The sequence below is a fragment of the Furipterus horrens genome, unplaced genomic scaffold (genome assembly GCF_987537825.1).
Source record: "Furipterus horrens unplaced genomic scaffold, mFurHor1.1.pri manual_scaffold_6, whole genome shotgun sequence".
NCBI classification, from domain to species: Eukaryota; Metazoa; Chordata; class Mammalia; order Chiroptera; family Furipteridae; genus Furipterus; species Furipterus horrens.
Window position 1 is genome coordinate 48,719,366 of NW_028327176.1, and position 27,604 is coordinate 48,746,969.

Genomic DNA, 27,604 nt, shown 5'->3' on the forward strand with positions numbered 1-27,604 from the left:
TTCAGAGGAAACAAAGGTATCCTTAGGTTGGATATGTGTACTATGGGTGTTTACTGCAACATTGATTATAAAAATCAAAACAAAGCATAAACTAAATACCAGAAAGAAATAAATGGCTGAATAAATTTTTATGTGCCCATACTATAGAATTTATGCCATTTGTTAAAACAATAAATTGTATGTTGCATTGCTAAACACGTGTTAAAATGGTTAACGATGAAAGTGGGGCGGCTACACTGAGGTAAACTTTGGAAGCCCAAGTGCAGGGAATTTTTGTCTGTTTTGTTCATCACCATATCCCCAGCCTGATACATAGTAGTGCCCCATAAATATTTGTTAAATTGAATTCCTGTTCTTGTTTTAAATGTGTTAATATTTAAATTCTTCCATATCTTGAAAAGTAATTAGATAGATCTATTTGATTTATCTGGAATAATGTAAAGAGAAAATAATATAATTGTGAGTAATATTTATAGCATGATAGTATTTTAAAACACAAATTTATAACCATATACATTTATATGTATTTTTATTAACAATTTTAAAGCATCAGAAGTACACAGCAAACAATGGTTATGCTGGTGGATGAGGACTGGAAAGAGGGTAATACTCCTTTGGAGTTATTTTAAAGTCTTTTTGGAAATTTTACTTTTTTCTCGATGGTTTGTTCAGAAGTCCCACAGTCTCAAACCAGCTTCCACGTGTGTATTCAAGAGTAAGATGATTTCAGTTTGAATTCTGGTTCAGCTACTAATTGTTTTCTTTGTGCAAAGCACTTAAAATCTTTGCATTTCAATTTTCATTATTGTAAAATGGGAATTGAAACAATTCCTTCTCAATGTTGTGATAATTAAATGAAGAAATGAAAAGTGTTTTAAATTACTTTTCAGATAAGAGGTTTTACTAATGCTAGGTAACATGCACTAGGAATACCTAACATTTTCAAAAATAAAACGTAACTTAATAAATGTAAAAGAAACTGGACAATTTCTCATCACCGATACAAATCTGCAACAAATCTGGGTATGGAGTCTAAGGGATCTGTATTTGTATCCCAAGACTGCTGAGTACAAGTTGGATTGACCTTGAGCAAGCCAAGCTACTTAGTCTTTCTGGGCCTCAGTGTTTTCATTTGTACAATGATGATGGGAGCATATATAGTGCTCACAGAACCAAAGAAATTACATAAAACACACCACAGTATTAATGACATATGAGCTCAATAAATTTTAGCTATTTTGGTTCAGTTGAAAATATACTTAATAATATTTTAAGGTGTCTAGTGTTATTACCTCAAATTGATGACTATAAATATTGTTAATGGGGCAACCATTATCATCATATTTTTGGAAATTGGTTAAATAAACCCAGAATGAATGGTGAGCTTGGCAGAGGATTTGGGCTAACAATATTCCATGTTCACTGTCCCAGTCTTTATGGTAAATTCATATTATAGACATCAAAAAGTAATCAGTGTTATGACATGGGATGTTGTGTGTATGTGTGTGTGTGTGTATACATAGAGGGGTGGGCAAAAGTAGATTAAATAACCAGCTCTGTCATTACCTAAAAGATAAATCATAACTAAGGATACAAAATAATAATAATAATACAAATAACACAATACTTAATAAATAAATAACAATACAAGAAAAAACTCTTGCATACTAACAACTGTAAGTCTACTTTTGCCCACTGTGCACATGTAAAATCCAAACCCAGTACACTTTACTTTCATTTTCATTCACTCTATGTTCAGATACAGTTTAACATCTGCAGGAATTATTTCTTATATTTATTTTTAAATCAGTGTCAATGATTTATGATGTGCCAGACTCCATTCTCTTAGTATCAGAGTTCTCAACTAGTTCACTGTATATTCATATTGAGACTTCCTCTCCTCCTTTGATTTGCTAGACTTGAAGACAAAGCTATCCTCATGGACTGATTCTGAAGAATCCAGATCCTACCTTAGGCCCAAAGGATTTTGTAGCCATGGTGATGAGCAACATGCCTCTTATTTGTCTGCTAGTCTCTTGAGGGAATTCAGTTACCTCCTCACACACAGTGCAGACTTTGGCTCAGTGATGGCGATTCTAATCTCAGTTCAAGCTTGCATTTGTTATGGACCAATGTAGCATTGGAATTTACATCCAGATAAAACTTGCTGTTTCCTGACTTAGATGTCTGTGAACAACCAGTTCAGCAGAACTCACTTTTTCTCCACAAATGTAATTAGATGTTCGATTAAAACTAGATTCCATAAAGATGGCTTTCTACTCTTTCTGATAATGATACAGGACACTTTTTAAAAGTGTGGCAAAGTACGCATAACATAAAATTAACCATTTTAAATGTGTAGTTTCATGGCATTAAGTACAATCACTGCTTTTCAATCATCACCAACAGCCATCTCCAGAATGTTTTCATCTTCCTCAACTCAAGCTCTGCACCCATGAAACTCTAATTTCCCATTATCCCCTCCCCACAAACTCCTGGAATGCTATACGGCTGCATCTTGTTCTTTTATTCCTGTTCTTTCTGCTCCATTTAGGCCCTTGGTCAAATGTCAGTTCATTAGAGTGGCGTAAATTTAGCACCATATATGTTCAACCTACTTAATTTTTTTTAAAGCACTAATCACCATCTGTCTACTTGTACATTGTTTCCCTAACCAGCATAGGAACACCTTTAGAGCAGAAAGTCTATTCTATTTGCAATTTTATTCCCAGTACCTAGAACTGAGCCTAGTAAATAGGTGCTCGGTAGTTGTCAAATGAATCAATCAATGAATTAATTATTCAGGATTATTTATTTATTCCATCCATCAAGTTTTAAGTCAAGTCTTGCTTTCTCCTTAAAGCTGTTAATGACTAGCCCAGCCTCATCAATACTGACTTGTTTTGAAGTCCTACAGTGATCCTGATGTAGTCAAATTATAACTAATTGGGGTGTTATGGGCAAAGGTGGACTAGAAAAAAAGATGAACATGGATAACCCAAATTCATAATAAAGATAGAATTCTTCAAAGTCTAGTACAAAATTAATATTTTATTTCACATCCTAGAAACTATCTTCCTCTCTAAAAGGTAAAGGTGATATAACTACTTTTAGGGACATAGAACGCTACACACACTGCCTGACCATGAGGAGGTCCAAAGTTCTTCTTTGTTATCATATACTACAATGAAGCCTATAAAATATGAGCTTATCATTGAACAAACTGTCTTTGTAGAGTTCCATATTTTCCACATGTAGTCTGAGATAATGATCCCAACTTTACTTTTGCTTTCTGCTCTCCTCCTCCCGCCATTCTCCATCTTCACACTAAACAACCTCACAAAGCTGTCATTTCTCAGCGTTTGCAAACAAGGCTCTTATGTATTATACTCAGGCCATTAGCCATTGCCATTTTCTTCAAAATGTTCTCTGAAAAACTACCCCTGGCTGGTTTGGCTCAGTGGATTGAGCGTCGGCCTGCGAGCTAAGTGTCGCTGGTTCGATCTTCCAGTCAGGGCACATCAGAGAAGGAAAACTCTGACTCCAAAAAACCTCCACTGCCTTGCAGCATACCTCTTCAGGGGAAAGGCTAAGGGAGTAAACCCCGACAGAAAATCCGGAGCCGGAGTCCCTAAGGCAGTTCGACGTTGTAGTCAACACCGGCAACTCCTGCGGCGCACCTGAAGCCAAGCTGTATTGACTCCGTCTTTCCCTTGGACCCTTCAGCTGCGAAGAGAGGGGGGGTCTGCTGCATGGGCAACAGCAGACCCTCCATATCACCCTGCCCAGGCTCTGTAGCTTCAGCTTCACTGGAGAGGACACTCCAGCGTCATCGCAAGATGTCGATTCAACACGGGAGGAGACAGATACCGTGTCACTCCCAAGTCGGACTGCACAACCATTCTCGGCGGTGCAGATAGACTCTTAAGAAGCTACACCATCGTCTCTCGAGATGGACGGCTGCCGACGAGTCTCTGAAAAACTCATGGTACTTTATGAATATGACTACCTACCAGAAAGACACAGTAAAGCTACCTTCATTTCTCAGACTACAAAAAGTTTTAGTTCAGTGCAGATCAAACCAGACAGGGACATTCACTGAGTCTCCTGTGATGGACCCAACCTATCATCACCTTTTCTGGTTCCATAGGAGCACTTTTTAAAAAGTGACCCTTTCCTTTTTTAAAAAAACTGTTTTAAATGCATGTGACAAGGATGCAGATTGCTTAATATCTTCCTCCTTCCTGTATTTCCATTTGTTCAAATATTTCAAATTTTTCTTCCATGTTAAGATGCTGGCATTTTGATTACTAAGGTTTTTAATAATGTTTAAACGTTTAGATGTTCAATAACAGAATACAGCTCAGATTTTCACAGAATAGTAACAGAATGCCAGTCTATGACACATTATTATAGGTTGTATCTGATTGCTTAGCATATAGTCATAATAACAAACACCTTTTAACACACAGTGTCGTGGCAATTATAATAATTTTTTTCACAAATGCAATATTGCTTTTTAAATGCACTTTAGCTGAAAATCACTTAATACACCACCAGATAATTGGTAATTGATTACTATAATAATTATATTTATATGTTCTCATATAATTACCTAATTTTTGCTTTTCATGTGTCTTTTATTTCAATCAGACCATTTCTTATTCTTTTGTTTACACCACAACACGTAGTACAATTGATTGAGTCAGGATTCTTTTTCTAAAGAAACTCAATTCTAAGCAGCATGGGAGAGATTATCTGGTTATGTTATGTAACAAAAGAAAGCATCGCCTTGGCTGGTGTGGCTTAGTGGCTTGAGCGCCAGCCTGAGAACCAAAAAGTTGCCAGTTTGATTCCCCATCAGGGCTTATGCCTGGGTTGTGAGTCAGGTTCCCAGTTGGGGGCATGCAAGAGGCAACCAACCAATGTTTCTCTCCCTTTTTCTCCCTCTCTTCCCCTCTCTCTAAAGTAAATCTTTAAAAACAAACAAAAGAAAGCATCAATGAAGCTCTACACAGAAGAGGGAAGATTCAGCTGGGCCTCAGAAATAACTGAAACTAGAAACTTTAGAACCAAATGGTTGGAGAGAAAGAATAATTTCCCCAAATAAGGACCAGTGAAGGTGCTGGCAGGCGATAAGTAAACAAACAAACAAACAAACAAAAGAAGGTGAAATTTGAACTGAGATGATGCTAGTCCAGTGCCTGGCAAGCCTGTCACCACTGATAACCTTTGTCAAGACAGTCAAGTTTGGCTCCCCATGTGTAAAAACCTTGACCCTGTCTAATCTCATAGAGAAGTCATAGCTATGGAATTCAAAAAGCAGATACAGTTTTTTTTTTATTCTTTTATTTATTTATTTTATTGTTTTGTTTTTTTGGATAGGAATTTTTAATGATCTCTCAAAGTTTATTTTACATGTAGTTTTTCAATTAATTAAGAAACAAATTGGAGAAACAAGGTGGCAGAAGAGTAAGTGGAAGCTACACTAACCTCCTCCCAGAACTAGTATGGATTTACAACTTAATTTTGGAGAAATCATCTGGAATAACCAACTGAACACTAGCTGGAGAGAAGTCTTATAACCACAGAGAGACAGAAAAGGCCACGACATCACAACGTGACTGGTAGGGAGTGTGGAGATGCAGAAGGGCTGGCTTGGCTCACACGGGTGGCAGCTGAAGGGACTGAGAAATAGCTCAGCAGCCGGGGGTTCCCCCTGAGAAGGGCAGGGTGTAAACCCCCAGCTGAGCTTCCCATCCTACAGCAACAGAGTGGAAAGTAAAATAGTATTCAGCTGTGAAAAGTGAAAAGCCACAGGGTTTCTTGCTAGCTGGAGAAAAACAGCGAGAGGAAAAGAGCTCTTAAGCGGATCACATACAAAAATATTTTGGCCCTCACTTACCCTGGGCTCGAGTGGAGGGAAGGCAGAGAGGACTAGAGATGCTTGAGGAGAGTTTGGTGTGGTGGCTCTGAGGGGAGAACTGGGGAGGCAGCTGACCAGGTCCCAGTGCTGACTCATCCCCAGTACTGCAGGCAGACCATTACCCCCCCTTCAAGTGGCATCAGCCTGCGGGGAAGCAAAAGCCCTGCCTACAGGAATTAAGCTGCCACACCCACGGTCCTTAAGCCTGATGGCTAATCACAGATTGAATAGATTAACAACTAAAGAAGACAGACAAAGACAGTAGATCCCTGGAAGTCTCCAACAGGCTGCCTAGGCTCAGACTGGTACAGGATCTGACGCCACCAGGGGCAGATCCAGGAAGTGCAGATCATTCTAAGAAGCACCAACAAACAATAGGAGTCACAAAAATGGGGAGACAGAGAAACAATCCCCCATCAAAAGGAAAGGTAGAATCCCCAGAAAGAGTGCTAAATGAAATAGAGGGGAGCAAACTATCAGATATAGAATTCAAAACATGGATTATGGAGAAGCTCAATGAGCTCAGCGGGAACTACAAAGAACTCCAGGGAAACTACAAGGAACTCCATAAAAAATACAAGGAACTTACTGAGAATTACACCAGCATGAAAAAGGACATAGAAACTATCAATAAGAGCCAGGAGGAAATGAAGAATACAATCTCTGAATTGAAGAACACAATAGAAGGAATTAAAATCAGGCTAGAGGAAGCAGAAGATCGGATCAGCAAGCTGGAAGACAATGTAGACAAAAGCTCCCAGACAGTGCAACAAAATGAAAAAGGACTGAACAAGACTGAAGAGGCTCTAAGACAGCTGCAGGACAACATGAAACATAATAATATCTGTATCATAGGAATTCCAGAAGAAGAAGAAGAGCAAGGGATAGAAAACCTCTTTGAAAAACTAATGACAGAAAACTTCCCTAACATGAGGAGAGAAAGAGTCACACAAGTCCGGGAAGCACAGAAGGTCCCAATGAAGATGAACCCCAACAGGCCCACTTCAAGACACATCATAATTAAAATGCCAACATTCAAAGACAAAGAGAGAATCCTAAAAGCAGCAAGAGAGAAACAACTAATAACATACAAGGGAGCTCCAATAAGGCTATCATCAGATTTCTCAGCAGAAACACTACAAGCCAGAAGGGAATGGCAAAAAATATTCCAAGCAATGAAAAACAAAGGCCTACAACCAAGAATACTCTAGCCAGCAAGACTCTCATTCAAAATGGAAGGTGAAATTAGGAGGTTCCAAGACAAAAGAAGGCTAAAAGAATACATTTCCACCAAACCAGCATTGCAAGAGATGCTTAAGGGTCTGCTTTAAGAAGATGAAGAAACAGAGAGAGACAGAGAGGAACATGAGTACAAAGGGGAAAAATGACAATGAATGAGTACTGAAAGAAAGAAGGAACTTCTACCATTTGCAACAACATGGATGGAACTAGAAAGAATTATGCTTGGCGAAGTGGGCCAGGCAACGAAGGAGAAATACCTTATGCTATCACCTATTACAGGAAACTAATGAACAACACAGGCAAATGAGCAGAGTTGAACCAGAGGTATGTGGATGGGGAATGGACTGGTAGTAACAAGAAAGGAGATGGGAGGGAGAGAAGGGGGTAAGAAGGGGAGGGGTCTGGTCAAAGAACATGTATAAATGACCCATGGGCATGGACAACTGGGTGGAGACTGAATGTGGGAGGAAGGGGGGCAGGGTGCAGGGAAGCAAGAGGGGGAAAGGGGTGGGACGGCTGTAATGGAAAAACAAACAAACAAAAATTTTTAGTGGGGGAAAAGATGAGGATGTGAAGAATGGAAATGCAAGTTTAGTGAATATTAGAAGGACAAGGATTTTTCTTCACACTGTATATTTTTCTCCCTATCTGATCCCTCCAGAGTTTGGCATTCTAAAGAAGTAAGTAATGACCTAAGTTTCTTTGCATAAAACTAATAAGACCATTTGTTAATAGAGGGTTTTTTTGACTAAGACTTTGACTGGAATGTCACGCCTAAAGGAGACATGCTTGGGCTCTGGTTGTTACCAAAAAGCCCTGAGCAACTGGGATGGACTTTCAAAGGTAATAAAAGCCCACGAGATAAAAGGCCTGGTACCTTGGTTGGATGTGCGGTCCATGGCAATCTTCCCAGGGAAGGAATGAAGGTTGTTTTCCTGAAAGATGGCTAGAAAGGACCTTAAGGCACATTGGAAAACCAGAAGGACTTGGAAAAAGCAGGTGTTTACAGGCAAGGCTGAATGCCAGGTATGTGGTTCTGCTTCTGTGCCCTGAAGGGCAAACTGAAGGTCACCCTAAATGTTCCTTGCATAAGTTCCAGCAAAGCAGAACTAAAGATCATAAGTGATCATTTGCTGCTCTTGTTGTGTTTATGCAAATGTACAGGATAAATTAAAAATGGACTTAATGCAGTCCCTTTAATGACAAGGAGGGTAATCCTAGGGAGAAAAATTGTGATTCAAGGAAAATCACAATGCTCAGTGGTAGACTATAAAGTAGTGCAGCTAACCGTCTTTACAGTTTCTTTTCATTTAAAATTTGTTTTCATTTGAAAGTTAAACTATGTCTGTGGTATTATCAAAGAGGTTTAATTTACAGGCAAGAAAAATGTCAAATGCCTTGCAACTGGATGTCTTTCTGATAAGACAGTCCTACAGATTTAGAGACTTGTATGTGGGTTATGTTACATAAATTAACATGTGTTTTCTGTTTTCAAAGGGCATAAGCCTATGATCTCATTACCTGAGTGATTGTCTATAGTATGGGCCTCACTTAATCCTGTCTACATCACTCCCTCCTGAGACTCAGTCGTTTGGCTGAACTAAGTGGTTGGGTTGGTGAAGTATGGGGTGGTCTGTGGGCTTCACTTTAACAGTGGTTTTTCTCTTCTGTCCTAATGGCTTGGACAGAAAGGGCCCAGAGGTCTGAGAGGGGGGAAACCTGGAATATTTCCCTCAGCCCAAACTAAATATAGTGGGCAAAAGAGTTTTGGACAGGTGAGATGTACCTGGCACACCTTCCTCCAAAGAAGCCCTTCTTTTCCCTAATGTGGGACATTGAAAAATTAATACCTGTCTTTTGTCATCTAGTGGTTATGGATTGAATGATGTCTTTTAACTCTGTTGCCAAATCCGTTGCCTCCAGAGTACAGCAGAGATGCCAGCCTGTTGAATCAAGCATGCCGTTGTCAGGGGACAGCCAACCAACCTGGAGTCTGCACGATCCTTCCCCATGTGGGAGGGCCGCCCTCCCCTCTACACCCCCACTCTTATTAGGGATTTCTGGACCCAAGGGTAGGAAGGACGATGACCGTGTCCAGCTTGAAGAAGCCAGAAGAGCTCGAGACCTTCGCTCATTGTCCTTTATAAGATTATAAAGGGTCTTAAGTCTGAGAGGGAGGGATTGTTCTTTTTTATTGTTAAATTAATTAATTAATTAATTATTTTTAAAAAGAAGAAGAAGAATATATGAAAGGGTGAGGTGGGAGAGCTTGTATGTACGACCCATGGGCATGGATTTGGGCGGGGGAGACTGTTGGGGGAAAGGGGGTGATGGGCGGAGGGGAGCAAAGGGGAGAGAATGGAACTATTTTAACAATATAATCAATAAAATATACTTTAAAAAAAGAAACAAATTGAATAAAGGAAGATAGAGCATCTGGATATTTCCCACATCCTGACCCCTGCCTTTCTTTCCATCATGCACAAATACTCAGGTGCCTCAAACACCCTCAAGCTGAATTCTTTTTAAAATATATATATAAGGTATTTGTGGACATTATGAAATCTTCATGTTCTGAAATCACAAAATAAAATGAGATGATTTCTTGCTAATGATGACTTTCCTGGCTCCAAGCTTGTTAGGATCATGTGACTGGCTCCATTATTTTTTTATTTTTTCTTTTCCTGCCTTATGCTTTACCAAATGTCATCTTAAGTAATCACAGGACCTGTAAAACTGATGAGTAAGAAGTTATAAACAGTGGAATAGATTGTGGATTATAAAGGAAAATCAAGTGACTGATTGAAAATCAAAGCAAAATTTTCAAAGACAAAAATGTCACTTAAAGCACAATATCCTGTCGGAAAAGATACTGAGAAGTGTGAATGAGGAGAGGTAGGGAGTTACATAACAGGTTAGGAACAGCAAATAAACACTTTTTTTTTTCTTTCTTGAGACTGAAAGATGCTATTAAAGCACTAGATTCAGAAAACCTGACTAGTGTTTTATGGAAAATAATGTGCAGGGAATTTCCCCTATCTTTTTTTGACTGCTTCCATATATGACACATAAACATTCCAAAGGCTGGAGATAAGTCTCAGTTTCAAAGAGTGTCTGAGTACAGCAGGGTCATAGACTGGGCACCCAAAGAATTGGATTTTGAGTCAGAGAAGTGGGGTTGGTGTTAGAAACCCAGCTGCTATATTCTTTATCTATGGATGCGTAAAAAATTATCCTAAAACTTAGCAGCTGAAAACAACATGCATTTATTACCTTAACAGTTTCTGGGGGAGTCAGGAGCCCAGGAGAGTTTAGCTGGGTGGTTTCGGTGCAAAGACTCAAGCATTCAAGCTGTTAGCTAAGGATGTAGTGTTCTGAAGTTTGACAGCTTCCAAGCTCACTCACATGGGTGTTGTCAGGAGGCCTCTGTTCCTTTCTGACTGTTGGCTGTAGGCTTCAGTTCCTTGCCCCATGGGCCTCACCACATAATGGCAGAGATCCAAGACAGAAATTGCAGCCTTTATAACCTTATCTTGGAAGTGACATACCACCACCACTACCATATGCTATTGCGATAAGGGAGGGGAACTTCACAGGGGTGACTACCAGGAGGTGGCTATCACTGGGTGCCAACTTGGAGGCCAGGTACCACAGGTACAAAAGCATTTATTAATAAGATAATTCTCTCTAGGAAATGTCAGGTTAAGAAAGTTCAAAAGCATAGGGATATTTTTGTTTAAACTAATAGCTTTTTTTTTTTTTTTTTTTTTTTTTTTAGTGGTCACTTCACCATACATATTTCAAACTGGGTCAGCAAGGTATAGCCTTCGGGCCAAATTTGATCTTGCATATTTTTGTATGCCTCATGAACAAAGAATAGTTTTAATTTTTTAAATGGTTGGAAAGATAAAAAATAAAAATTATATTTAATGAGAAGTGAAAATTATATAATTCAAATTTTAGGTTCCAATAAAATACAGTTTTATTGGAACACAGCTATACTCATTTGCTGAGGGATTGCCTATGGCTGCTCTTGTAGTAAAACAGTAGAGCTGGGTAATTGCAACCGAGACTGTATGGCCCACAAATTCTAAAATATTTTCTATTTCACTCTTTACTTAAAAAGTTTGTCAACTCCTGACTTAAAAGGACATTTTAAATACATTTAAAATAATATCCTTGTTACTTATAAGTGATAAAAGATATGAAGAACTTTTTATTGATAATAAAGTATGTCATAGGAATTAATATTTGTGTAAATGTAAATTAATAGTTGTGTAATGAAATAATGAATCTTATAGGCACTCTGATATTGCTATTTATCCAGCAATGGATATATTATATCCATCTCAGATATTTAATGAACAATGCACTGTATCTTAATAGATAATGGGAAATATTATCAAACACTTTTTTTTTTGATGGATACAGAGGGGCTGTTTATTTTTCTATCCTTATGTTTGAAAATTTCAAATTAAAGAAAATCCTAATTAAAAGAAAGGTCTGTAGATTACTGGACTTTATTAAGATGGAAACACTGCTAATTACATAGAAGCTACTTACCTAACCAAAAATCCATGAGGTTCACATGAACTTACAGTTACACAAATAAGAAACAAATGGCGTGTTCAAAACTATGAGGAAATATCCTGATGCCCAGGTGATGACCAAGGGTGAATGAGTCTGCATAGTTATTTCAAGCTGTTAAAGAGTTTGTGGGCCACACAGTGGTCCCTAGCATGCAGGAAGTCAAAGAACTCCTCTGTGCAGTCCTCCTCTTTATGTGTCCTGGAGGATACACACTCATCATAGAGCTCTAACCGCTCCCAAGCCTTTACACATTTCTCCAACTGCTTCCATTGCTCACTCACTGTTGTTAGGGGATCCACTAATTCCTCCTTCTCCTCCTGTCTCTCCTCCTTGGGATCTCCGGACCCGGTCAGCATCATTCGCTCGTCCTCCAGCTCCAGGTCCAGCTACGGTTCTCGATCCAATACCAGCAGCAAAAGTGGCACCTTTCCCCAACACTTTTGGTATTTGATGAGAGGAGATTCTTTTCATTTGTTATAAGAACAGATATTTAATCTTTAAGTTGTCATATATTTGTATAAATTAACTTTTTTCATATATATGCTACAAAAAAATCAGAATGAAAAATGACAAGCAAAATAAAAAGATAAAACCTATCTACATTTCTATTGACCCTGTGGAATATAATCACTGTCTATTTTAGTGTATATTTTATACTGTTACTTCAGTGTGTGTGTGTATCTATCTACCTGTTTATCTGTCTATTTTACATATAGATCTATATATATAGATCTATTTTATATATAGAAACTATAGGATCACCGAGGTACCCCTCCGCCCTGGCGGAGGGCACGGAGAGCAGTAAGCTGGGTCTGTCCGCGATCTTCCTTAGACGTCTGTACAGTGCGGTCGCGGAGCAGAGTGGCTGGGAGGGCTGAGTGGGACCGCGTGTGTAGAGCACGCGCGAGCACCCGCGTCGGGCTTCAGGTGTAATGAGCACTGGAAAAGATGCCAGCCCCAGCTGCCACGTATGAAAGAATAGTTTACAAAAATCCCTCTGAGAACCACTACATGAAAGTCTGCCTAGAATTTCAAGATCATGCGGTTGAACTGAACGCTGCACAGTTCAAGCAGCTGCTTCTTTCAGCCCTGAAGCACCTGTTTGGAGAGGTTGATGCTGCCTTACCCTTGGACATCATAACCTACGATGAGAAGACCTTGTCAGCCATCTTGAGAATATGTAGCAGTGGTCTTGTCAAATTGTGGCGCTCTCTGACCCTTTTAGGATCCTATAAAGGCAAGAAATGTGCTTTCAGAGTGATTCAGGTTTCTCCCTTTCTCCTTGTGTTATCTGGTAATAGTAGGGAACTAGTATTGGAGTGAATAGTCCTCAGTTTCAGAAACATACCTCTGCTCTCAGAAGTACTTTTTGGTGCCAGCATAATGTTTGAAGACTGAACCAGGCCAAGAGCTCCTATTGATGGAGTTTAAGGGTGCTGAAGATGTTGCCAGTCATTTCCAGCCATCGTCTTTGGTGGGGTAGGCTTTGGAGGAGAATCTGCCTCAACCAGCCAGTGCTAAGCAGGCAAGACTTTCAGCATATCTGTTACAGAAACAGGAGAGTCCAAAAATCCCAGGAGTTTGTGGCTGGGGGATGGGGAGAAGGAAGCAGCTTTCAGAATGCCTCCACATGCCTGAGGCTGATGGCCGGTGTCTTTCATTATGTAAATTGCTTTAATGCATCCAAAGCCTCAGGTGGATGGGAGGAGTCTTGAACCAGGTGATGGTATGGAAAGCACACAGAGCCTACGTGGGGTTCTGTGAATGGTCAGAACTATTGGCAACACCCACTGCGTCAGAGGATGCAGTCGGGGATATATAGGCAGCTGTGAACACTTTGTGGGGGGCACGCTCTGGGGCTGGCTCCCTCGCTGGTGAGTGTTTGCAGAGGTGCTCTGGAGAAGGGGAGGAGATCCACGCGGTTTACAGAAAAGACAGTTTGCAAGGAGGCTGAGAATCCAGGCGGTTCTGCATTGAGAGCTGGAGGGCACCAGAGCACAGAAAGGACCTCGCCAATCAGATTGAGTGATTGGCAGCTGCTGGTAAAGCTGAACTGTGCTTAGGAAGTAGGGAAACGGTGTTTCTGACCCCTCCCCCCCCAAAAAACTGGTTAGGTTTGGTAGAGGGGAGGCAAGGATATGTGTAAAGGTTAAATAAACAATTTTTCTTTTCACTCAAATATAATATTCAGAGTTGTAATTTTGGCGGCGGGCAATCGGACCTCTAACTAAAGAGCCTGTGGGTTTGTTTTCAATTGGAGCAGCCCATGGGGTTCTGTAACATATGCACATCAGAGTTGGAGACTGGGCTGAACTCAGCAGGGCCTTCACACAGAGGGATGTGGTTGCCTTCTCAGAATTAACAGGGGATGTCAATCCTTTGCATTTAAATGAAGATTTTGCAAAACACACCAAGTTTGGAAAGACAATTGTACATGGAGTTTTGATCAATGGACTTATTTCAGCTCTCCTGGGTACTAAAATGCCAGGGCCAGGCTGTGTATTTCTTTCCAGGAAATTAACTTTCCAGCCCCTTTATATGTTGGAGAAGTTGTTTTAGCTTCTGCAGAAGTGAAAAGGCTGAAGCAGTTCATCGCTGTTATTGCTGTGTCATGTTTTGTAAGAGAGAATAAAAAGATTGTTATGGAAGGTTGGGTTAAAGTTATGGTTCCAGAAGCTCCCAAATCCTGAAATATGAGTTTAAAGATGCAAGTTCAGGCATCAATGTTACTGTTATTGAAGAGCCTCTGAGGAAACAGACTGCTGTTCTTCAGCAATGAATGGCTGGCAGATCTGACATCTCATATACGGGGGGAGGGGAGCAGGCAGCATGGTGTTCACATGCCCACTTTACAATGTAGCCTTATACTTCACTCAAACTTGAGTATATTTATTATCTGTCTAGGTTTGTAAAACTGAAAAAAATATTGGGAGTGTCATCATTTAGCTAAAGATTCTACTTTTAGGATTTCAAACCGAGTTAGATTTGCATTTGGATGACATAAACCTATCTGTGTATATAAAATAAATTTCTCGTAGCATTTATAGCTAGCTAGCATTTTAATTGAAGGCAGTGATAGAAATTGGATCATCTTTGAACACTTGTCTTTTACCAGTAAATTCTTGGATACTGTTCTTCAGCAAAAAAAAAAAAAAGGAACTATAGAACTTTCTAGAGCCTTTAGTTTCACACGGTGCATTTTGTATATTCAAAAGTTCAATAGAGTGTTTATGTAATGTTTCCCAAATGTATTTTGACTGCAAAAACTATTTCCTCAAAACTATTAGTATTGCCGAGTGCACTAGTGTTCCATAAATGAGTGTTCCCCCAAATATTGAGCAACACTGTATTAGATACACATCTGAAGATATTGCCTACATCTCACTTGTTGAGGGTGTAGAACAGATTTACACCATCTACTATTTACTTGTAAAATGGACATAATCAATCTTTATTTTTCTCTAATTATGTGTAATGTACTTAGGGGGACTATAACTTCCTGTCCTTGGTAGGACAAGGGGCAGGAAGAGCATGGAGGCCACAGGAAGCCACAAGCCTCAGCAACTGATGCTTGCTTGGGAATCCCACCAGGAGAATGAGAGCCGGACCAGGGTCTCTTTCTCACTGCAGCGATTGTAGGTGTGGGCAACATAAATTCATGAACACTTGGCTGTGACCACACAGGAGGGAGAAAAAAATAGATGGCTCAATGTTTGGAAACATCCCTTATTATTCACCCTGCTTTTATGGTAACAGAATCACCCCATACTCATTTGCACATGCAATCTTAGTGGGATTGCCAAATACAGTGCTCCATGCTGGCCATCACTCAGAAAGACAAGTAGCATGGAGATGAGTCTGCCAATTACCAAGTCCTCGGGAGATTGAGATTCCCATTGCTGGGGACTGAGGGCCGCCAAAGTTCTGTGCATTCTGAGGACTGGGAGTTCTGTTTAATTATGGGAACTCACCAGTATCCTTGTAACAACTACATTTTATTATTTAAGTAAGTGAAGGGTAACAGAATTATACCACTTTGGAATAAGGGCTGTTTTAAACTGAAGGCAACTGAGAAGAGCAGATACAGAAAAGCTCTTTGCCTTCTTCCTATTTGCCTAACAGCAGGACAAAAATTTATAAAGGTGTCCCTCTCATCCCTCTCTATAAGGAAGGCCAGAAGCTAATCACCAACACTGCTTTAGACACTTATTGACTCATAGATGGCACCAGAGAAATCCACATTACAAACCTTGCTGAAATAGCCCTTCTTTACCACTAGTTTCCCCCATAAATTTGCCTTCCCACAATTTGCCATTCTTAAAAGCTCAAGGTCCTTTTCCTTTGTCTTGTCCCTTCTCTACAAAATTGTTGTTTTGTCTTGTTGGTTTTTGCTAAAATGCTATATAAGCCCAAGTTCTAACCACCTCTTTGGGCACTCCACCACACCCCTGGGTGCTCCCAGGTGGTAAGTGTGATTCATGTGTTAATAAACCTCTCTTTGGCTTTCCCTTGTTAATCTGTTTTTTGTCAGTCTGATTTGCAGGACCCCAGCCAATGAACCTAAGATGGGTAAAAGAAAAAGGAAAAGTTCTCCTAAGTAAGTCAGTCAGTTTCCTTTGGTAACCAAATAATACTAATAAACTTGGTGTAGGGGTGGGAATGGTATAATCAGAGAATGTACACTAAGGTTTTAAAAGTAACTTTTGCCTTTTTTTCCCTTCAGTTTTCTTGTTTATATATTCTACAACGAATAACAAATAGGTATTATATTTATGCTACAAAATATAAGAATAATCTAGTTATTTTTACAAACAGGATCGAAGGCGGAGATGAGACTGAGCACCCAGGATGCACACTGGTTACCATAACTGAGCTTACTCAGTTAGATCTGACTTTTGGGGAGAGTTTTTAAAAGTTGGGACAGGACATATATATGGGTTATTTAGTATGATAAACATAAACAAACATATTTTTCTAAAGAGACAAGGTTTTTTCCTGGCACTGAATTTAAGGAGAAATTTCGTATGTGTGGGGGTTCTTGTTTAAAGTACACTGAGTAATTTAATAAATATCTTGAAATGTGGTTTTGCAAAAGACAGAATGTTCTGCAAATGAGGTTTGATATTAGTATGTTGTAAAAACTAATAGAATGTCAACGTAAGAAATGTCCAAACCTGTAGGAATTTTTATGAGTTTATCTGAGCCAAAATGACGACAATTGCCAGGAAGCAAAAACTCGACTGATTGAGGAAATGCTCTGGAAAATGGCAGTTTTGCACCTTATTTTATACCTCACAATCAAAAGAGGAGGTGGGAGGGGGTTACATGAAATCCAGTGTTGATAGATTAGAGAAGCGGGAGAAAGCAATGCAGGTGGGGGCGGTGGGTACCTCTAGGACCAGATAAAAAGTAAAATGATAGACACTTACTTCTTTTACATAGGTGGGTATAGGGATACTTAACAGTCAGCAATCAACATCACAATAATAATGAGGGGATGTGGTCTCTGCTCTGCTGCAGTGGTTATACCTGAGGGGTTTGGAAAAAGGGATGTTACCTTGACATTCCAAAAGTATGTTATCATAGATGCAAAAGACAATAGACAGTCTCAGTTAAGGTAAAGATTGACTTTTGTCAGGGAAGATTCTGGCCTCGGACATGACTACCCACCATAAACTGCTTTTAGTTAAAGCATTTTAAGTTTAGACCATCCTGTGTGGTTACTTTAGGCCTCCGAGTTTGTAAGGCCACCTTGCAGGCCTCTCCTTGTCTTGTCAGGTTTAGTATGTGGCCCCTTTTTGTCCACAAGACTTACATTATATCTTAACGAACTGAAGAGTTCTGCAAGAGACTAAAATAATAAATGACATCTGAAGGACACGGTGGTGGACCAGATAGTCTCCTCTTACAACACAACTAGAACATATATAAAACACAATGTTTATGGTATTGATTATATTACAGCAAATAGAGAACTTTCCAAAGGAAAAAACAAAAATAAACCTCAAAGAATCTTGAGTGCCACTGAGAAGGCAGAATTGAACAGAAGGCAAATAAAATTGTAGTCCAAAATCATGTTGATACAGAGAATGAAATTCCAAACAAGTAAAAAACAGCAAACTTCAACTACCAAGAACTTCTGGTATTAGAATAGGAGATAGAAAAATATAAAATAACTATGGATGAAATGTTTATAATAACAAAAGATGAAATCACAAAGATGAAGTACATCAAAAGGGCCTATAAAATATACTTCAGTAGCTATGAAAAAGAATTCGAAGCACAATGAGACCAAATAGAAGCAATCCATTTCTTAAAAAGAATTACAGATGTGGGGAAAGAATCAAATATGTACCAGCAGTAGAATGGATATATTTTATTATTTTTTATTTATTTATTTTGGTTTTGACCCAACCTTTTATTTAGTGTTCTGTAGTTGCTTAACACACACTTATGTGGTCTTATTGGGGGAGGGGAAAAGAGGAGGTTCTGATGGGAAACTCAAATGTTGGAAAATTTTAGTTTCAGGTAACAGCTAATAAGCTTAGTAATCAATGTATGTAAAAAGCTATTGTTTCAGGAACTGGAGGCTTGACTCCAGGAAACCATAAGCAGTTCTGCCTTTGTGCCTCAAGAAGCTGTCTGAGCCATTGTGCTCTAGGGTGAGATGACCACAGCCCAGGACACAAAGACCAACGCCCAGGGCATGAGGACCACTGCCCAGGAATGCTGCAGCTTTTATCTGATTAACATTTTCCCTGAATTACAAACCCCTTACCTGCACTTTTCTTCACCTTATAAAAAGAGTTCGTTTATAATGGAATTTAAGACAGTCTGTTAGAGTACAAATCCACTGTCTTCTCAGATCGCTGACCATCTGAATAAAGCACCCATAAAGGTTCAACCCCTGTCTCTTCTTATTGGGTCTGGTAGGTAACAGGCAGCATGAACACCAGATTTTCTGGCTTCAGCTCTTGTAGATTATCAAGGAAATGTCAGAAAGGCAAAATGTGGCCAGTGCTATCCATTTGTTTGGGGTTTACCTGGTGAACAGCATTTTCTTTACATAAGCACCTGATCTCAGATTTTTATACTGAGAACATCTGAGATTTCTGTTTGAAGACAGTATGATATTCTAAGACTAGCATACCCCAACCACCCTCTTAATAGCTAGCTTGTTTGTATAGGCATTGGGATTCATCTGTGCATTTTAGATGGCTATACGTTTGTAGAAAATTTTAGAATTGCTTGCCTCATTTACTGGGAAAAAATTAGAAAGTCGCCTTTAGGGACACTTGGAAAATTACAACACTTACACAAGTCAAATCTTAACACATTTAACATTTGCTTGTTGAAAGCAACATCATAAGATTAGACATGTTTACTTTTTCCTTACAAGAACATACAAATTATGGAAGGGAAATTTTTATAAGGTAACACAATTTTTTCTTTTAGTAGTCCTTGGGTAATCACGACAGAATAGGTTCCACTTTTTGTTTGTTTCATTGAGGAAGGATTTTGGTCCAAAATTTTGTTTTTAATATCTGCTTCTGCTGGCCCCTCCCCCCCAACCCAGCCCCTAACCTCCTCAGACCAGCTTCCACCTCTGCCACAACCCCTCAGTGATTCGCGACCTGAACTGCAGTAGGAATTACGTAGAGTAGGATACCCTCTTTCCACAGAAGGGGAAGCCCTCTTTCTTGTCTGCCACCCCGATCACGACCACTTCAGCAGAGACCACTTAGGCTGCTTGAGTATCTGTCTCGACTTCCATCATGTCGGTCAGGTGAGCTGCTGTAACCATCACAGGAACTGCTTCCACCATAAGATGACAGGCCTTCATGCAGGAACTACGTGAGTTCCCATAGCTGTCATATGAATCCCTGTAGGAACTGCCACTTGGATGATCTGAATAGTCACGACCACAACCACAGCCATCTCTAGCACTACAGCCTCTTGATGGATAGTCCTTCCATGAACCAGAATAACCACAATCACTTTAAGTATAATTTCTCTGTGGTGGCTCATAATCTCTTGTATCACAGAATTTGGGTAATTTCTACTTGAATAGCTGTCTTTCGTATAATATCCATCATCTCTTGGGGAAAAATAAACATCTCTACCAGAAGGCAGGGGTTCCCTTCAGGGGCAGGCCTCTGTATCTCTTCCACGTGATAAGGGAGCTCTTCCTCCCATTCTGTGCTGACAACTGGTCCTCAAGGAGCAGACCCTTTAGGAGGAGGACTCCCACTTCTCAGTGGTAGTCTTATTTTTACTGGAAGTAGTCTCCTAGGAGAACTCTTGTTAAAATTTATGAAATAGGCACCCCCATCCATGTGCCCTTCTTGTGAGGGACATCCCCCTCATTTCTCCACTTTCTCCTCTTCTCCGCTTAGCGGTGGAGGTGGTGGTCCACATCTACTACTTTCAAGTGATGGTTTGTTTAGTGGCTTGTTCTACCTTGATGACTGTTTCGTCTAAGGACTCTCCATTCATGTCTGCTGGGCTTCAAGGGTGACAAAAGCAAATCCTCTTGATTTCTTGGTTTCACGACCTTTCATGAAGAGTACTTCCACTATTTGTGCATATTTGCCAAATACTGCGTCAAAGGCTTTCTCATTTGTTTTTGTACTGAGGCCATCAATGAAGAGCTTTCCTGGGACATCAGCTTCAACCTTTTTCTCCCCTGGCGGGAGTTGGAGGGGTGACGATTGTTTCAAGCTCTTCCCAACCCTCACCCAGGGGCTTTCTAATAGCTCAGCAGGAGAGAAGGCAGAGGCTCTAAAGATGGAAGAGAGAACCCAGGGAACTATTGTGCAATGAGTGAATGGGTACATTTTAGACAATAGAATACTATTTCAATGAAAACAAATGATTTAGAGCTGTATGCAGTAATACCAATGCATCTCTCAATTTTAAACAGAAGAAACAAGATCTTCAGGAATACAGATAATAAGTTTCCATATAGTTCTAAAACAAGGAAAATTAAACTACAGTAATCAAAACAGTTTGGTGCTGGCATGCAGGCAGACAAATAGACCAGTGGAATAGAATAGAGAACCCAGAAATAAACCCTTGCATAGATGGTCAAATGATTTTTAAAAAGGGTGTGAAGACCCTTGAGGAGGGGGCGGCGAAGAACTGTCTTTCCAACAGAATGTTGGAAATACTGGTATCCACATTGGGGGGAAAAATGTTAGAACTTTATCAAAAAATTAACTGAAAATGAATCAAAGACCTAAATGTAAGATCTAAAAGTATAAAACTTTTAGAAAAAATGTAAGGGAAAAGCTTTATGACATAGGGTTTGGCAATGATTTCTTGGATATGACACCAAAAGCACAGGCAATAAAAGTAAAAATAGATAAATTGGACTATATCAAAATTAAAAACTTCTCTGCATCAAAGGGCATGGTCAATAGTGTCCAAGGGCAACTTATGGAATGGGAGAAACTGTTTGTAAATCATATATCTGGTACGAGTTTAATACTCAGAATATATAAAAAAACTTCTGCAACCCAACAGCAAAAAGTCAAATAACTCTATTTAAAAACTGACAAAGGACTCAAATAGACATTTTTCTAGAGAACATATATAAATGACCAACAAGCACATGAAAAGATGCTTGACATCACTAGTTATTAGGGAAATGCAAACCAACATCATAATGAGGTATCACCTCTCATCCAATATCAAATAATCAGAAAATAACAAGTGTTGATGAGGACGTGCAAAAATTGGAACTTTTGCATACAGTTGGTGGGAATGTACAATGGTGTACCCACTATGAAAAGCAATATGGTGTCCCCGCAAGAAAATCAAAAATAAAATTAGCATATGGGCCAGCTATATTACTTATGAGTATGAAGCTGAAAGAATTGAAAGCAGTCTTAAACAGATAATCATACAATGTTCATAGCAGCTTTATTCACAATAGCCAAAAGGTCGAAGCAACCCAAATGTCATTTGACAAATAGATAAACAAAATGTGATATATATGTGCAAAGGAATATTATTTGGCCTTAAAAAAGAAAGAAATTCTCACACATTTGATAACATAGATGAACCTTGAGGACATTGTAGTATGTGAGGAATAAGCTAGTCACAAAAAGACAAATAGTATATGATTTCACTTATAAAAGATATTTAAAGTAGTCAAACTCATAGGAACAGAAAGCATTGTGGTTACCAAGGGGTGGGTAGAAATAGGAGTTGTTTAACATGTATAAAGTTTCAGTTTGCAAGATAAAAAGTTCTGGAGCTCTGTTGCACGACAATGTGAATGTACTTAATACTACTAAGCTGTATACTTAAAAATAATTAAGATGAAAATTTGTATGTTATGTCTTTTACCACATTTTAAAATTTTGAAAAACAAGCAAAATTTCTGTACTGGTTAGAAATACACTTTTATGTACACATCTATATGTGCATTTAAATTATAAAGGAAAATGGAAAATGATTATCATTTAGTCCAGATAGTGGTGATCTGTGGAGGGAGGGAGAACTTTATGATGGGTAGAGGCACATGGATCTTCTAGGCTGCTGGAAATGTTCTATTTCTTGACATGGGTAGCAGTTACAAATATTCCCTTCATAATGTTTCTTGAAACTGTTTATGCTTTATGCATATATATATATATATAATAGTTAAACTGTTGTCTTTAAATATATACATACTGAATAGTGCATAAAACACAAAGAGTTTGAAGAAACATTATGAAGGGAATATATGTGTATATACGTATATGCATATATACATGTATGAATATGTAGTTGTGTCTTATTGCTGCTATAACAAATTACAACAAAATTAACAGCCTGAAAAACTCAACTTTATTATATTACAGTTTGGAGGTATAAAGTCCTAAAACAAGACATTGGCAGGACAGTTTCTTCTGACAAGTCTGGGAGAAATCTTTCCTTGCCTTTTCTAGCTTTTAGAGGCTACATGCATTCTCTACTCATCGTGCCTTTTGAAGAAGCCTCCACCCTCAAAACCAGCAGCACAGCGTCTTTTGGTCTCTCTCTCCGCTTCTGTCATCACATTGCCTTTACTGCCTCTGACCCTCCTGCCTCCTTTTTGTGGAAATCCTTGTGAGTACATTGGGCCTGATTGAGTAATCCAGGATAAGCTCCTCGTCTCAAAATTCTTAATTTCGTCACATTTACAAAGCGTCTTTTACATGTAAGGTAATAGTAACATATTCACAAGTTCTAGAGATTAGGATGTGGGCATCTTTGGAAGGCCCTTGTTTAATAAACCACTAAGTTATTTTTTTCTTTTTGACAATTTTTGTATTGGATTGTTTGTTTTTTACTATTGAGTTTTGAAAAGTCTTCATATATTCCTGGTACAGGACAGAAATACGATCTGCAAATATTCTCTCCCAATCTGTGCCTTGTTTTTTCATTTCCTTAGTGGTATATTTTGAGGAGCAGGAGTAGTTAATTTTGAAGAATTCCAACCCATTAATTTGACTTTCTTATGTATTTTTAATTTGCTGTTGTATCTAAGAAAACATTTGCCTAACCTAAGGTCTCAATTATTTTTTTCCTTTTTTTTTTTTCTGCAAGTTTCTCGAGTACATATTAGGTTTTCCATTTAGAGCTATTGTGTTAATATTTTTGTATAAGGTGTAAGGCTCAGGTCCTTTTTGAACTTTAAATCTTCAGTAAGTGATGACACAAAGACTAAAATACAGTTAGAACTCACCAACTGCAGTGATGGTTAGTGATGGATGTTCTATACCAACAGCAGCCTCTTGACTGTAGTTAGTATTCCTTCCTACCAGATCACCCTTGATTTCTGTCTTCAAGTATGACAAGGCAGCTGTATTGAAGATAAAAATTGTATTTATGTTAAACAAAACATAAAAAATTCCTAAATAAACAATATCCCAAAATAACATTAACAGCAAACAAAAACTCCTTACTTAGAAGCCAGTTTGAGATGATAAATATCATTTTCTCTACCACATTTTAAAAAGTTTAAATACAGGATTTATTATAGCCACTGAACAAGAATAAAGCTGATTTATAGTGCACTGCTTACTTGAGGTGTTGTATGAACACACCTGAACAGTTTAATTTTTATTTATCTTAATTATATTTAGATATATATTTATACTTAGATATATTGATTGATGCCCTAGGATATTACTTGTTGGCTCATCCCTAAAGTAGCTCTTTTTTATGTATCTCTTCTCAGGTTTCCATAATAGAAAGACATTTCCCCCCATATTATTATATTCTAATATTATGTTCTTATTTGGTTTAAAGTTTGAAGGAATAAAATATGGCTTCTCAAAACACTCTGGACCTGTTCTGACTGGTGTTGCTCAGTGGTTTGAGGGACAACCCACAAACTGAAATGTTGAAGGTTGATTCCCAGTCAGGGCACTTGCCTGGGTTGGTTGGGGGCACACAAGAGGCAACCCATCCATGTTTCTTTCGCACATCGATGTTTCTCTCCCTCTTTTTCTCCCTCCCTTCCCCTCTCTCTAAAAATAAATAAATAAAATCTTTAAAAAAACACTCTTGACCTTTAAATGTTTAAAATCATTTTTATGTTTACCTTTGCCATTATGATGTTGTCCGTTGTGTTTATTTTATAAACCATTATATATGGGTTTGCATAGATAATGTCTGAATGAGCTCTCACAAATGCTAAATGGTGCAAAATAAGAGATAGGAGAACATGGGTCTTGGCACTAGGTGAACTTGGGTTTCGCTCTTTGGCACTTATTAGACTTCAGAGAGTTTCTTAATCTCTCTGATCCTCTATTTTTCTTCCACAAAATGGAGATATTGTTACCTGCCTTGGATGCATAGACTAGGCATTTTATAATCATAGCTGTATAGAGAAGGCTGTGGGCATTGAGAGGAGACAGAAGTGTGGGCTGGGTCCTAAGGGATGGTTGGAATGCTCTCTCTGACTTGTTTTTCACTTGCTTTTTTTGTCGCTCTGACAAAGTATGCATTCCTCCCCCATTGCCTGCCTTTGCCGTTACCATGGTGATTCAGGTCTTACTTAGCAGGAGCTTGTGATAAGACAGATTGTTTTTTCGATTTGTGAAATCTCACTCTCTAAAATAAGGACCAAGCAGTCATGGCAGCAGTAACAACGTGTGTTGAGCACAGTTTCTGCCACCCCTCAGCCACACAGTAAGAGCAGAAGCCACTGTCAGCCTGGCATGGCGCCAGGTTCTGGGTATCGGATTATGAAAAAGCCATTGGCTTTTTCAGTTTCCCTTGCCTTCAGTTTCTTTTCTGTGCTGCATGCCTTCATGTTCTGCACCTTTCTACTATCAAACACCTGCTCTCAGATCATTTGTTCTAAGTGGACACGGTAGGAGTGGGCATTAAAATAGATTTCAGCAGAGCTCTTACTATAAAAAATTTAAAACAAAAAGTAGACAGTGCTCATTACCCAACTTTAGTAACTATCAATTCATGGCCAATGTACTTACATATAAATCCTAAAAATTATATCATTTGGTTCATAAAGATTTTAATAAAACTTCTAAAAGGTAAGAATTGGTGTTGTTGTTTGTGTGTGTTTAAAATGACCACATTACCATTTAAATTGACCTTGGAGATACTCTATTACTCTTTGATACATTATGAAGAACAAAACTATTGACTTGTACTTTTTCCTTGCATGAAGGTTTAATGGCAACAAGAATTTCCATTCTGTAATAAACAACTAGAAAGTTGAAGAAAACATATGTAACTATTTTCAGGCAATGGAAAGCAGACAATATAGGACTGTGAAATGTGAAAGAACTGAAGTAAACACTTTAGGCTATATTATTTTCTGACCTTTACAACCTGGTGGGATCAGTAAGATGCTATGTTGCTATGTTGCTTAATACCTGACTATCTACTATATCACTCCCAGCTTCTGCCCCCATTCAGGGTCCATGTATGTACATGCATATGTTTGTGTGTGTGATGCCCCTCAGATGACCTGAAAGCAGATAGATAATGAGGATTGGTCCTGCCCCCAGCTCTGGTCCTGCCCCCCATCTGTGGTACTAGACTGTGTCCTGAGCAGTCAGGCAGGAATCAGCAGACTGTCGCTGCTGCTGAGCTGATGTGCTGACTTAGGAATAACAGTTCTGAGCTGATGATGTCAGTAACTTTTAAAATAGCTTATTTAAAAATTTCTTCCGTGACCTCAGCTACACTCAATGCCACTTAGCTCATCTAGATGTGGGCAAGAAATGTAAAAAGGATGGGTGACAACTGGAACTCCAAGCAGCTATATCTTCAGAAGCCCATTTTAGGAAAGAATTTGTCTGAACACAGAGACTGAAGATACCCTGGTATGCAGTGACCATGATGCAGACATAAAACCTGTTGTCCTCAGCCCCACAAGTCTGGGGGAAAATCTAGCCTCCCAACAAGAGTTGTACATGGTATTTCTTGAGCTCTGCACATACCTTCTGTGATGGGCGCTCTGCCCCGCTTCTCTGGTTCCTTATGTATTTTGGAGATTCTGCAGGAGATGATTCCTGTGGACTCATGGACACCATCCTCTCATTTACTGTGGACTTCTCCTGTTGACCCTCCTTATGATGGTCTCCTGCAGCCCGTGCAGCCACCATAGCAGGTGATGCTTGCTGAGGTCTGCTGCATCCAGGCTGCGGCTGCCTGACACCAGGGGTGCTGCCATCTGCACTGAGAGTGCCTGGCTTGTTGCACATCCCAGGTGAGGGTGCTGTTCCCGGCAGAAATGCTGATGGGACAGAGTCCTTGAAAAGCTGTGCTTAGTCTTCTGGAGCCTTCTGTATGCTAAAGCTACACCAAAGCAAGGGGTACTGTGGCATTTGTTAATGCCATTTTTCTGTTAATTAGACACCAAAGTTATACCACAAAATGTCCAGCACTCTATACCTGTTGTTATTGAAATATTTACGGACCATTATTAAACACGCTCTTATTAAAAATTTGAAAATTTCACAACACCTAGATCATCACAGAACTCGTCACCTTTCAGCCTAATAAAAGATCTGTGTTTGCTGCTTAAATATTAGCATGTCTCCAACTGGTTTGTATCACAGTTTTCACTTACTTCTATTGAATGCCTTTTATTTTATTCTATACATGCTTCATAAATCAGTTAACTAAGCTTTTTGTTTTTGCACATTTAGATTTTACCCCCAGACTTCTCATTATTATAAACCATGCTACAAAGAATATTCTCATGGCTATTTCCCCATCTCCATCCCCACCCCCCACAACTATAATTATTTTCTTAGGGGAGAAAAATCCTGATTGCTGAATCAAAGGGTTTTATCTTTCCAAGGCTTTTGATACATACTCTCTAGCTGCCCTCTCAAATGGTGACACTGATTTACACTCATCCCATGCTCTTGACAACTGTAGGTAAATTATTAAAATAAATGCTTATTGTATTTAAACAAAGTTCTTGTAATAATGCATGAACATTATAACAAGTTCAAACAATATAGAAGTGATCAAAGTATAAGATGAAAGCTCTAATTTTTTTTCTTTATCCTCACTCAAGGACATTTTTTCATTGCTTTTAGAGAGAGGAAGGGAGAGAGAGAGAGAGAGAGAGAGAGAGAGAAACTTTCATGTGAGAGAGAAACCTTGATCAGCTGTGTCCATAAATGCCTTGTCTGGGGATCGAATGTGCAGCCTTTCGGTTTAGGGGATGACGCTCCAACCAATGGAGCCACACCAGCCAGGGCTGAAAGCTCTGCTTCTTATGATTCTCTCCCACTTCCTGGAATATTAGATATCATGTTAACAGTTTTGTGTGCCTCCTTCCAGACCCTCTTCTGTGCACGGGTGGATGGGAGGAGGCAGTACTGA

General features: G+C 39.1%; 1 protein-coding gene and 3 pseudogenes across 1 annotated transcript; 2 read left to right on the plus strand and 2 right to left on the minus strand.

The window, feature by feature from the left end:
* Window positions 1-11,772: 11,772 nt before the first annotated feature.
* LOC150006106 (cytochrome b-c1 complex subunit 6-like, mitochondrial pseudogene) lies at window positions 11,773-12,229 on the minus strand (annotated as a pseudogene).
* Window positions 12,230-12,691: 462 nt separating this feature from the next.
* LOC150006107 (ribonuclease P protein subunit p14 pseudogene) lies at window positions 12,692-13,122 on the plus strand (annotated as a pseudogene).
* Window positions 13,123-13,195: 73 nt separating this feature from the next.
* Window positions 13,196-14,448, plus strand: LOC150006108 (hydroxyacyl-thioester dehydratase type 2, mitochondrial-like). The gene is given in 3 exon segments (XM_090280273.1): window positions 13,196-13,297; window positions 14,040-14,264; window positions 14,267-14,448. Coding segments are annotated over 3 exon segments (504 nt in total). The 5' UTR covers window positions 13,196-13,200.
* A 5,149-nt stretch (window positions 14,449-19,597) lies between these two features.
* On the minus strand, window positions 19,598-26,469 carry LOC150006109 (uncharacterized; annotated as a pseudogene).
* Window positions 26,470-27,604: the final 1,135 nt, after the last annotated feature.